This window comes from Calidris pugnax, unplaced genomic scaffold (genome assembly GCF_001431845.1).
Source record: "Calidris pugnax isolate Ruff unplaced genomic scaffold, ASM143184v1 scaffold46, whole genome shotgun sequence".
Classification (NCBI taxonomy): domain Eukaryota; kingdom Metazoa; phylum Chordata; class Aves; order Charadriiformes; family Scolopacidae; genus Calidris; species Calidris pugnax.
The window spans coordinates 293,019-305,120 of record NW_015090769.1 but is presented as its reverse complement, the minus strand read 5'-3'; the positions used below and the strand labels follow the sequence as shown (position 1 = coordinate 305,120).

The window sequence follows — 12,102 nt, the reverse complement described above, 5'->3', positions numbered from 1 at the left end:
AAATGCCTTCTCCCCCCAACCCGGGCTGTCCCCCCCCCACCTCGGGTCCGGGCCCAAACCGCCTCGAAGATGCCCCGTGGCGACCTTCCCTGGGTCGGGCCACCGCGACTTCGCTTCCCCGAGCCAGCCCAACCCTTTGCGGTGGGGGGGTTGGCGTTAGAACCCCACCGTCACCCCTTTCCTCAGGGATGCCCCCCCCGCGGTCGGTGCGTGGAGGCCTCGGGTGGGCCAAGGCCTCGGGTGGGCAAAGGCCGTGGTCGCCCAGCGCTGGGACACCCCCTTCCCCGGGTCCCCCGGTGCAGTTAACGGGGGGGTGGGGGTGTCAGAGGGTGTCCTTCCAGGCTGTGAGGTCTGAGGGTCGTCCCCCTTCCCTGTGGCCCCCCCCATCCACCGGGACGCTTGTCCCCTCACAGCCCCCACCATGGCGCCATGGGCCTCAGCGCTCCCACCCCCGTGGCCCGGAGCTGCCCTCCCCAGGAGGGAGCGGGATGTGGGGCCCCACATGGGATGAGGGTCAAATGGTGGGGGGCGATGCGGTGTTGTCCCCCCCAAAGTCAGTGGGGACCCACTGCCCCACGGCCGCCGCCATGGCCACCCGCGTCCCCCCGTCGCCATCCCGGGAGAGGGACTGTCGCTTTAACGGCAGGCTTTCCGCCTCGCCCGGCCTCCACGCCGTCAGCGGGCAGGTGGAGCTGGAGCGGGGGCCCCCAGGGTGCCCCCCAGCCCGGCTGGGCCCCGCCAGGCCGGAGGAAGGGGAAGTGCTGGCACAGGGGGGGCCTGCGTCGGAGGATGCCGGGGGTGAGCCCAGACTCCTCACCGGGAAACGGCGGCTTGGCCTGAGCCGGGACGGGCCCCACCGGCCAACCCGGGGACGGCGAGGGGGACAGGGATGGCTGGGGACGGCAGTGGGGTGGCTGGGGAGAAGGAAAGGGGGGGTTCCGTCCCACCCGCCCTGGCTCGGCCCCGCTGTGAGTGGGAAGGCGGCCATGCTCGGAGGAGCCACACGGAGACAGCCCCGGTGCAGCCTCCCAGTGGTCCCGTCACGGGGGCTTTTGTCCCCGGGGGGTGCGGGGAGTCTGGCCGGCGAGGGCAAGCGGGACCCCAGACTGTGCTGCCGGCACAAAGGAGTTTGGTGGCCGCAAGCCCTTGGTGCTGGGGAACTCGGCAGCCACCCCCTTCCCCCCCCCTCCACCGCTTCCTTCTCCATCCTGGGACACGTCCCCACTTTTTCCCCCTTCCTAACGCCTTGTTGTGTGGCAGCTGCCCCATGGAAGGTGAAGAAGCCGTCGCTCATCTTGTGGAGACCCCCCCAAAAGACGGGGATGCCCAGCAGTTCCCGAAAGAGGGTGAAAACAGAGCCGAGGGAGCAGCAGCTGAGACCGGGGACACAGGGGACAGCGGTGCCACCCCGGGGCATCTGCGTCTGGACCAGGACATGCCACACGTGGACCACGGGGATGGTGAGTGCTGAGGGTGACGGGGTGGTGGGAGCTGAGATGGGGCACAGGCGGGCATGGCATCCTGCAGTGTCTTGTCCCCCTGTAAACCAGGATCATGTCCTCCTCCATGGGGTCAGAGTCCCTGTGGGGTGCTCACTGTGGTGGTTGGGTCCCTTTCTGCCACGTGTAGAGCCCACCCTCCTCCCCAACGAGTGGCACCAAGGTCCCTAAGGGCCACCCTGGTTTTGCAGGTGCAACAGACTCTCTCCCGAAGTCCTCGGCTGCCTCGATGGACAAGCAGAGGAGCACCGAGCTCTCGGCCCTTGACAGTGAGTGTTGCAGATGCTCCCAGTGGGAGACAAGCGTAGGAGAGGTCGTCTGGATTGCTAGCAGAGGAGCACCGAGCTCTCGGCCCTTGACAGTGAGTGTTGCAGATGCTCCCAGTGGGAGACAGGCGTGGGAGGGGTCGTCTGGATCCCCCCAGCCCACAAAGACAGCAAGAAAAAAAGTCTGCTGCTGCTGCTGCTGCCCGTCCCTCCCATAACGTGGCAAGGCCAAGTCCAAATCCAGACCTTGCTGATGACTCGTGACAGCAGTGAGAGGTCGCTGCAGCTCCACGCAGTGGAACCACAGATGGCAAACTCTTTCCCTATACTTCCCTAATTAAACTACGAAATGGCTTGTTGAAAACACTCTTGAGATTTCCAAGCAGAGCTCTTCAAGGGTAGGAAATACGAGGATGAACTTGAGTGCATCCCCCGGGCTGTCCTCTGCGGCGCATCGTGTGCGATTATGCCATTAAAGCCAGATCCCTGCCTCCCGTGGTGCCCCAGATGGACCCTGCCCCTCCTTGGGCAGCTGTTTGGGCTGTTTTATCTTCCTTCCTCAGCTGCTGGTCCCTGTGCACTGGTCAGACCTCAGTCTCCAGGCTCATTACTTGCAAGGGAATAACTCCTTTTTTTGCCGGGGACAGTAGGGAACCACTTCAGAGAGCAGAAGACCTGAGCTTTCATGAAGCTCTTGGCCTCAAGTCAGTGTCGTTCCTCCCTGTGCACGGAGATGTGTCCTGACTCTCTCCTTTCTCTCTCTGGAACAGGTTTCCCCCTGAAGCACTCGAACACGCTGACGAACAGGCAACGAGGCAATGAGGTCTCGGCCCTGCCAGCCACGCTGGACAGTGAGTATTGCCGGGCAGAGCAGGCTGTGCACCCCAGACTGTGGATGAATATGGGGTGTAGAAGGAGCAGAAGGACAGTGGGGCTGGAATCTCCCTCCATCTCCTGCTGCCAAGCTGTTCTGTGTCCTCTGGGATGGTCTCATGCTGCTCCCTGCACTGCTGTTGCTCTCAGCACTCGCCGTGGCTGAGATACAGCAGGAGGGCACACCCCCCTTGGGGTTTTTGGGGTTCGGACAGGGGCTGTCGAGTCACCACCACCCCAGACTTGCAGGGACCCACCTACAGAGCTGGGGAAAGTTTGTCCTGACAGGTGAATTCTTTCTGTCCCCCAGCATTGTCCATCCACCAGCTCGCTGCCCAGGGAGAGCTCAGCCAGCTGAAAGAGCACCTCCGGAAAGGTACCTCTCTCTCCCTTTGGGTTCTTACCCCAGCTCATGCAGGGCCCTGCCAGGTCACAGCACGCCTTTTCACAAACCCTCGGCTTTGTTGGGTTTACTGGGGGGACTGGGAGCAGAGGGGGCTTTACCCTTCGTGATTACAATGCCTTACCCATGTTTGTGCAGGGGAGAACTTGGTAAATAAACCTGATGAGAGAGGTTTCACGCCGCTGATCTGGGCTGCAGCCTTCGGAGAGATCGAAACGGTCCGTCACCTGCTGGAATGGGTAAGGCCACACTCACACAGCACCTCGTTAAGGGGAGATTTCCCATCTCCAACCCCTCTGGCTGCCAAATTGTCCAGCACCGTCCTGGTACCATCTCAGCCAACCTTCCCCATGGCACCAAAGAGGACACATTTGCAGAGCTGACGGCTCAGACGCCGTCGGATCCTACTCCCCATTGGGCTGTGAGCTAAGTCAGAAGCGTGGAGAGCCTTATCTCACAGCTAGCAATAACTGTTTGTAATTAAATATCTGCTTATTGGTAATTTGAGATCAGGCTTATCACTTGGGCCCTGTAATCCGCCGGCAAATGTGCTCGCCGAGGTGTCGTTGCAGTTAATGAACTCATTGCTGCATCGTCCTTGAGTGCTGGGTTTGCAGTCGAGGACTGTCTGGGGGTGAGCAGGGATGAGATCCTCCTGCTCCATGGATCCAGCTGCTCCCCGAAGCTCAGTCCCACATCCACGTGTGGCCGACGATCAGCCACGTAAACACGGGCTCTGGTGCTGGATTAGCAGCAAAACTGCAATGCATTACCAGAGAGACAGACAGAACCCCAAATAAACCAGGTGATATGTTGATAAAGGCTGTAACGAAGGCTGGGACAGGTCCGTGGTGGGCAGGGTTGGAGGACAGGGAGGTTTTGTAGATAAATGAGCAACAAAAGAGGTGGTGGGTACCATACAGGTGTCTGGACGGGGCTGGTAACGCTGTTATTAGTGATGGGAAAAAGGGCTGAGTAACAGGAACCATCAGGCTTCGTTTACTGTCACTGGAGAAGGGTTTTTAAGTCCTCACCTGACGTGTTTAAAGATGATTAAAATATGCCCAGTAAGGGCTTTGGTTAAGGAGAGGTCACTGGGGATGTGTGAGCCGTCTCCAAGTCCTCCAAGAGGACTCGGCTCCACCATCAGCCCCCCTGGGGTGCCCAGCAGAGCTGTGCCGAGTGCCCCAGGTCTCAGTGGGGGCTCCCCAGCCCGTTGGGGGGTAACTCCTGTGCCCTCCCCAGGGCGCTGACCCCCACGCGCTGGCGAAGGAGCGAGAGAGTGCCCTGTCCCTGGCCAGCATGGGCGGCTACACCGACATCGTCGTCATGCTGCTGGAGAGGAACGTGGACATCAACATCTACGACTGGGTGAGTGCCAGGGACACCATTCCCCCACCACCACCACCCTCCGTGGGGCTCTGCAAAGCTCATTTTTAAAAAGCAGCAGCAACTCACACTGCTCAGGGCCCTTCTCCTCGGTGCTTCCCGGGCTCGCGGCGCTCGTTTGCCTGCTCATGCAGGCCGTTTCAAGAAATTAAGCTGGATAATAATTTTAAATGGTTTCCTCACTTGTTCTCACCCTGGTGGTGCTACCAGCCGGAAGGAAACAGCGCTCAGAACTTAAAGCTGTCTTTAAAATGACTCAATTTAAGAGTTATCGTATTGGACACAGAGAATAAAAGCTGCGTAGAGCTGCTCTGTGAGGAAAAAAACCCACCCAGCCCGGAGCTGGGAGGGGGTGGAAGGGGATCCTGGTGGGTTGGGGACCTCCTGCTCTCTCGTGGATGGTTCCACGAGGGACTGGCAGTGACAGAGCCCCTTCCCTCTCCCTGCAGAACGGCGGCACTCCTCTGCTCTACGCCGTGCGCGGCAATCACGTCAAGTCTGGTGGTGCTACCAGCCGGAAGGAAACAGCGCTCAGAACTTAAAGCTGTCTTTAAAATGACTCAATTTAAGAGTTATCGTATTGGACACAGAGAATAAAAGCTGCGTAGAGCTGCTCTGTGAGGAAAAAAACCCACCCAGCCCGGAGCTGGGAGGGGGTGGAAGGGGATCCTGGTGGGTTGGGGACCTCCTGCTCTCTCGTGGATGGTTCCACGAGGGACTGGCAGTGACAGAGCCCCTTCCCTCTCCCTGCAGAACGGCGGCACTCCTCTGCTCTACGCCGTGCGCGGCAATCACGTCAAGTGTGTGGAGGCCCTACTAGGTAACGGGGAAACCCTTGCACTTACTCCTTGGCCTCCAATGGCTGCTTGGGGAGAAAGCGCTGGTGGTGCTACCAGCCGGAAGGAAACAGCACTCAGAACTTAAGGCTGTCTTTAAATTGATTCAATTTAAACAATTTAAGAGTTATCGTATTGGACACAGAGAATAAAAGCTGCGTAGAGCTGCTCTGTGAGGAAAAAAACCCACCCAGCCCGGAGCTGGAAGGGGGTGGAAGGGGATCCTGGTGGGTTGGGGACCTCCTGCTCTCTCGTGGATGGTTCCACGAGGGACTGGCAGTGACAGAGCCCCTTCCCTCTCCCTGCAGAACGGCGGCACTCCTCTGCTCTACGCCGTGCGCGGCAATCACGTCAAGTGTGTGGAGGCCCTACTAGGTAACGGGGAAACCCTTGCACTTACTCCTTGGCCTCCAATGGCTGCTTGGGGAGAAAGCGTGAGCCTGGGGGTGTCACTTTTTGGGGGTGCCCCCACCCTGTGTCTGACCCGGAGGCCGTGCCCTGATCTCCACCGCCTGCTTGCAGCTCGCGGCGCCGACCTGACGACGGAGGCGGATTCTGGCTACACCCCGATGGATCTGGCCGTGGCCCTGGGACACAAGAAAGGCAAGTGTCCCCTCCATGCCTGGCAGGGAGCCCTACCTTCCCTCCCTGGAAAAACTCCAGGCAATTCCCAGCTTCCAGCTTTGCTCGGGGCCTTTTTATGACCTTCCATCACAGCTCCGCGCTCTGCCACACAGAGAGAACCGAGCCAGAGAAATCAAGATGGGTCTTGTTGCCCTTGCTGTCCCTCTGAACCAGAGCTGTGCTGGAGACAGGCCTGGGACAGGGGAGATGGGGCCAGGGGAGATGGGGACAAGGAGTCCGCGCTCTGCCACGCAGAGAAAATCGAGCCAGAGAAATCAAGATGGGTCTTGTTGCCCTTGCTTCCCCCTCCGAACCAGAGCTGTGCTGGAGACAGGCCTGGGACAGGGGAGATGGGGCCAGGGGAGATGGGGACAAGGAGGATGGGGACAAGGAGGATGGGGATAGGCACCTGGAGAAAGGGGTTTTCCAGCCTCCTGCTGGAAAACTGGAGGAAAATGGTGACTGGGTCCTGCCTGGAGCAGTACTGGCTTCTCCAGGCTTGGCTTCCCTGGGTTTCACTTCTCTCCCCTCCGTTAGTCCAACAGGTGATCGAAAATCACATCCTGAAGCTATTCCAGAGAAAGGAGGCGGAATGACGGAGCGGCTCCTGCAGCACCAAGCGCTTCTCCGGCCACCACAGGGCTCTCCTCCGGGACCAAACGCCGCCCCAAAATGGGCAACGAGGTGACCCTTCAAATGAGGAGCAGGAGGAGGAGGATGGGAACTGCCTGCCCTCGGTGGGTCCGTGCCTTTACTGGAGGGTGACACAGCCCCGCACCCCGGGGACGCTCCTTCCTTGGGGCAGCTCCATTTCTGCCCCGTCCGGGCTGGGCTGCTTCACACCCCTGTGCATTCAGGTATCTACATTGCTGGAAGTAAATTCTAAAGCAGCTCTGTGGAGCCCTGTCCCTCACTTCAGCCTCTCACAGCTCCCACTCCCCCCATCCCAGCACCGCAGGGGGGAACTGGGCCAACCAACCTCCTCAAGTCTTGCACCCCCCTCAGTGTTCCTCTCCAGAGCCTGTCTCTTTGAAGAGGGAAACTCCTTTTTTTTTACGCCCAGAAACTTCATACAAAGCTATAACCAGCTGGGGAAATTGCCATATCCCTGCAGGAAGCAGCACCCCTGCCAGCCAGGGCCACCGTGTGGCCATGGCCACCAGCCAACACGCTGCCAACCCGAGCTGGAACCTCATGAGGCCACCAAAAGCTGCTCTGAGAAGCTCAGGGGTCAGTAGCAGGGAGGGAGACAGAGCCCACAGCACATGGAGGTGGCACGTCTCCTCCCTCCTGCTCAAGCCACGCGCTGGCACGGCCACGGAGGGCTCAGTCCCGAGGTGCCACTTGCCCAAGGAGCAGCCTGGAAGGAGCAAGGACACTTTATTTGGTCGATGACACAGGCTGTGTCCCACCAAAGTCCCATCTGATGGACTTCAGAGCCTTTTGTCCCTCTGTCACTGCCATCCCATGGGGCAGGGGTCCCCTCTCAGCACCTTGGGGTGCAATTAGGGGCAGCACGGCCTTGGAGCAGAGCCCCCGTGGGCAAGCACAGGCGGTGGGGCAGCAGCCCCCCACACTGTCCCTCACTGCTGCCACCCTAGAGCTTCTCCCCCAGCACCCCCAGGTGATAGACCACGATCCTGCCAAAGAAGTCCGTGCTGTTCTCAAAGGTGATCTTCAGCTTATCCAGCACCGTCTCCTCCACCTGGAACCTGTGCGGGGCTCGTAAAGGAACAAAAAAAACACAGGCGGTGGGGCAGCAGCCCCCCACACTGTCCCTCACTGCTGCCACAGCACCCCCAGGTGATAGACCACGATCCTGCCAAAGAAGTCCGTGCTGTTCTCAAAGGTGATCTTCAGCTTATCCAGCACCGTCTCCTCCACCTGGAACCTGTGCGGGGCTCGTAAAGGAACAAAAAAAACAGGCAGGGGGGACACCACGACACGTAGGAGACCTGCTCTGGGGTGGGGGGGACAAGCATGTGTGGGGCTCACACCCCCATGCACCACAGCTGGTGATATCTGGCTCTGAACCCACCCATCCGACCCAGCAAAGGATATCTGCATGGCATTGGTGTCCTCGGGGTACAGCTCTGATACCCTCACGGGTTCTTCCCCTGCTCTGCAGCCTGTGGAGGGTGAAAGCTGGGGGCAGCCTGGGGGGGCTTGGGTGCTGGGGGAGCCCCCAACAGCAAAAACAGGCAGGGGGGACACCACGACACGTGGGGGACCTGCTCTGGGGTGGGGGGGACACACACGTGTGGGGCTCACACCCCCATGCACCACAGCTGGTGATACCTGGCTCTGAACCCACCCATCCGACCCAGCAAAGGATATCTGCATGGCATTGGTGTCCTCGGGGTACAGCTCTGATACCCTCACGGGTTCTTCCCCTGCTCTGCAGCCTGTGGAGGGTGAAAGCTGGGGGCAGCCTGGGGGGGCTTGGGTGCTGGGGGAGCCCCCAACAGCTCCCATGGCCTCGGCTGCCCCCCCAAATCCTCCCTGCCATGGTTCTGCTGCGGGGCTGGGAGCTGTGGTCCATCCCATCTGCACCCGAATTGTCTTGGAGAACCCCAGCTCCTCACTATTCACCCCTCCCCGCGGCCTCAGCCCCTCTTGGGTTTTTGGGAATGGCCAATAAATACCTCTGGGCCCCAAAAGGAGCGGCTGTAGGAGTCAGGTGGGGGTAAACTGAGGCAGAGGGACCCCCATGCTCCCCCCAAAACCAGCTCCTCACCTTCCAGCGTGCACAGCCGGCTGGAGAATCCCCCCTGGAACTGGATGTGGAGTTGTGAGACCTTGACGGTGCGGGGGAAATCCAGGGTGACCCACTGGCACGTGCCCTGGGGGCAGGAAGGACAGCGGGGCTCCCTCACCGGGGTGTTCACCGTTGTCCCCAGCTCCTGTCCCCCCCCTCCTCTCCCCGTGCCCGGCTCCTGTCCCACCACCCCTCCAGCTGCCCCCCTGTCCCCATCCCCCTGACCTGGTCCGAGTTCCAGCACGTCTCCTCGCTGGCATCAAACATGTGCTTCTTCCCAAACTGCTTCACGTCCCGGTTGAGCACCGAGCTCACCCTGCAGGGGACACCCCGGGGAGGGGGGACGTGATGGGGGGGACACAGCGTCAGCCAGGGGGGACACGAGTCTCCCCACAGGGCCAGGGGACAGCGTGTGGCACCCAGGAGGGACCCTCCTGGGGGTGGTGGCCGCAGCACCCCGCTGCTGTCCCCTCTGGGGCAGGGGGGGGCAGGACTCACCGCGTGGCCGTGTCGGCGCAGACCAGGGGCTCCACGGGCATCGCTGCCTGCGGAGAGACGGGGTCAGCGGGGGGTGAAAATGGGGACCCCCGGCAACCATTGGGGACCCCCGAGCAGCACTGGGGACTCCTGACCACCATTGGGGACCCCCAGACAGCTCTGGGGACACCCTGGCGGTATTGGGGACCCCCAGAGCACCATTGGGTAGCCCCAAACAACACTGGGGACACCCTGGCAGTACTGGGGACCCCCAGAGCACTGGGGATCGCTGGACAGCACTGGGGAAACTGGCAGCACTGGGGACCCCTCACCACCATTGGGGACCCCCAAGCAACACTGGGGACACCCTGGCAGCACTGGGGAAACGCCAGCAGCATTGGGGATTCCTGATCACCATTGGGGACCCCCAGACAGCTCTGGGGACACCCTGGTGGTATTGGAGACCTCCAGAGCACCATTGGGGACCCCTGGACAGCACTGGGGAAACTCTGGCAGCACTGGGGACCCCTCACCACCATTGGGGACCCCCAGACAGCTCTGGGGACACCCTGGTGGTATTGGAGACCTCCAGAGCACCATTGGGGACCCCTGGACAGCACTGGGGAAACTCTGGCAGCACTGGGGACCCCTCACCACCATTGGGGACCCCCAGACAGCTCTGGGGACACCCTGGTGGTATTGGAGACCTCCAGAGCACCATTGGGGACCCCTGGACAGCACTGGGGAAACTCTGGCAGCACTGGGGACCCCTCACCACCATTGGGGACCCCCAGACAGCTCTGGGGACACTCTGGCAGTATTGGGGCCCCCCAGAGCACCATTGGGGACCACTGGACAGCACTGGGGACACCCTGGCAGTATTGGGGACCCCCAAACAACACTGGGGACACCCTGGCAGTATTGGGGACCCCCAAACAACACTGGGGACACCCTGGCAGTATTGGGGACCCCCAAACAACACTGGGGACACCCTGGCAGCATTGGGGACACTCCAGCAGCATTGGGGACCCCTGACCACCATTGGGGACCCCCTGACAGCTCTGGGGACACTCTGGCAGTATTGGGGCCCCCCAGAGCACCATTGGGGACCACTGGACAGCACTGGGGACACCCTGGCAGCACTGGGGACCCCTAGAGCACCATTGGGTACCCCCAAACAACACTGGGGACACCTGGACAGTACTGGGGACACCCTGGCAGCAGTGGGGGCACGCCAGCAGCATTGGGGACCCCCGAACAATACTGGCTACAACCTGACAGCATTGGGGACCCCCGAATAGCACTGGGGACCCCCGGGTAGCACTGGGGACCCCTGAGCAGCATTGGGGACCGCCGGACACCACTGGGGACTCCATGGCAGCACTGGGGACCCCCAAGAAACATTGGGGACCCCCAGACAGCACTGGGGACCCGTGAGCATCATCGGGGACCCCCGAATAGCACTGGGGACCCCCGGGCAGCACTGGGGACCCCCGAATAGCACTGGGGATCCCCCGTGTAGCACTAGGGACTCCTGAGCAGCATTAGGGACCCCCCCCGGACAGCACCGGGGACCCCCGCGCAGTACCGGGGACCCCCGGGGACCCCCGGGTACCGCCGCCGCCGCTCCCCGCGCCCATCCCCGTCCCGTCCGGCCGCCGCACTCAACAGCACTGGGGACACCCTGGCAGCACTGGGGACCCCTAGAGCACCATTGGGTACCCCCAAACAACACTGGGGACACCTGGACAGTACTGGGGACACCCTGGCAGCAGTGGGGGCACGCCAGCAGCATTGGGGACCCCCGAACAATACTGGCTACAACCTGACAGCATTGGGGACCCCCGAATAGCACTGGGGACCCCCGGGTAGCACTGGGGACCCCTGAGCAGCATTGGGGACCGCCGGACACCACTGGGGACTCCATGGCAGCACTGGGGACCCCCAAGGGGGGTCCCCGCCGGGCCCTGGGCTGGGGGCGACTGGGTGCCCTCCTGGGCCAGCTCTGTAGGGGGCACTGCTGGAGCGCGGCTGGAGAGAGGGAGAGAGAGGAGGAGACTGCGGGGAGGGAGCCCGAGTGCGGGGTGTGCGGGAATCCCTGCCCAGCCCAGCATCCCGGTGTGCTCCAGCATCCCTGCTTATCCCTGAATCCCTCCCCATCCCAGTGTCCCTCCTCATCCCAGCATCCCGGTGTGCTCCAGGCATCCCTGCCCATCCCAGCATCCCTGCATCCCTCCCCATCCCAGCATCCCGGTGTGCTCCAGGCATCCCAGCCCATCCCAGCATCCCAGCCCATCCCTGCATCCCTGCCCATCCCAGCATCCCGGTGTGCTCCAGCATCCCTGCTTATCCCTGAATCCATCCCCATCCCAGTGTCCCTTCTCATCCCAGCATCCTTGCCATCCCGGTGTCCCTCCTTATCCCTGCATTCCTCCCCATCCCAGCATCCCGGTGTGCTCCAGCATCCCTGCTTATCCCTGAATCCTTCCCCATCCCAGCGTCCCTCCTCATCCCAGCATCCCAGTGTGCTCCAGGCATCCCTCCATCCCTACTCATCCCAGCATGCCTGCATGCTCCAGCATCCCTGCTCATACCTGAATCCCGCTCATGCCAGCATCCCTCCTCATCCCTTCATCCCTGCTCATCCAAGCATCCCTGCTTATCCCAGCATCCCGGCATCCCTCCTCATCCCAGCATCCCTGCCCATCCCTGCATCCCTATTCATCCCAGCATCCCTGCATCCCTCCTCGTCTGAGCAACCCTGCCCATCCCTGCATCCCTCCTCATCCCAGCATCCCTCCTCATCTCAGCATCCCTGCTCATCCCAGCATCCCTGCTCATCCCAGCGTCCCAACATCCCTACCCATCCCAGCATCCCTCCCCATCCCAGGGTCCCTCCTCATCCCAGCATCCCTGCCCATCCCAGCATCCCCATTCATCCCAGCATCCCTCCTCATCCCAGCATCCCAGTGTGCTC

General features: G+C 61.7%; 2 protein-coding genes across 5 annotated transcripts; one reads left to right on the top strand and one right to left on the bottom strand.

The window, feature by feature from the left end:
• Positions 1-516: 516 nt before the first annotated feature.
• Positions 517-6,782, top strand: RFXANK (regulatory factor X associated ankyrin containing protein). 4 transcript variants are annotated; one of them, XM_014937884.1, is made up of 10 exons: positions 517-798; positions 1,261-1,460; positions 1,691-1,768; positions 2,536-2,616; positions 2,949-3,014; positions 3,180-3,280; positions 4,287-4,412; positions 5,575-5,641; positions 5,789-5,869; positions 6,436-6,782. In XM_014937884.1, the coding sequence occupies exons 2-10, from the start codon at positions 1,268-1,270 to the stop codon at positions 6,576-6,578; spliced, it is 936 nt and encodes a 311-aa protein (XP_014793370.1). In that variant the 5' UTR covers positions 517-798; positions 1,261-1,267; the 3' UTR covers positions 6,579-6,782. The 4 variants fall into 4 exon arrangements, with proteins under 4 accessions (XP_014793370.1, XP_014793361.1, XP_014793391.1 ...); XM_014937875.1 differs by lacking the exon at positions 5,575-5,641 and adding an exon at positions 5,184-5,250 and having other exon boundaries at positions 526-798; XM_014937905.1 differs by having other exon boundaries at positions 527-798; positions 6,428-6,782.
• Positions 6,783-7,253: 471 nt separating this feature from the next.
• On the bottom strand, positions 7,254-9,262 carry NR2C2AP (nuclear receptor 2C2-associated protein). Its single transcript, XM_014937916.1, has 5 exons — positions 9,147-9,262; positions 8,874-8,964; positions 8,628-8,733; positions 8,228-8,295; positions 7,254-7,604 (listed from the first exon to the last, which is right to left on the bottom strand). Exons 1-5 carry the CDS (start codon positions 9,185-9,187, stop codon positions 7,488-7,490), a joined length of 423 nt encoding a protein of 140 aa, XP_014793402.1. The 5' UTR covers positions 9,188-9,262; the 3' UTR covers positions 7,254-7,487.
• Between the last annotated feature and the right edge of the window lie 2,840 nt (positions 9,263-12,102).

Coding starts and splice junctions, on each gene's coding strand:
- RFXANK (XM_014937884.1), top strand. CDS start 1,268: ATGGAAGGTGAAGAAGCCGTCGCTCATCTTGTGGAGACCCCCCCAAAA. Junction 3,281..4,286: donor TCCGTCACCTGCTGGAATGG/GTAAGGCCACAC, acceptor TGCCCTCCCCAG/GGCGCTGACCCCCACGCGCT. Junction 5,870..6,435: donor GGCCCTGGGACACAAGAAAG/GCAAGTGTCCCC, acceptor TTAGTCCAACAG/GTGATCGAAAATCACATCCT.
- NR2C2AP (XM_014937916.1), bottom strand. CDS start 9,187: ATGCCCGTGGAGCCCCTGGTCTGCGCCGACACGGCCACGCG. Junction 8,965..9,146: donor TGCGCCGACACGGCCACGCG/GTGAGTCCTGCC, acceptor TGTCCCCTGCAG/GGTGAGCTCGGTGCTCAACC. Junction 8,734..8,873: donor CGTGCTGGAACTCGGACCAG/GTCAGGGGGATG, acceptor TCCTGCCCCCAG/GGCACGTGCCAGTGGGTCAC.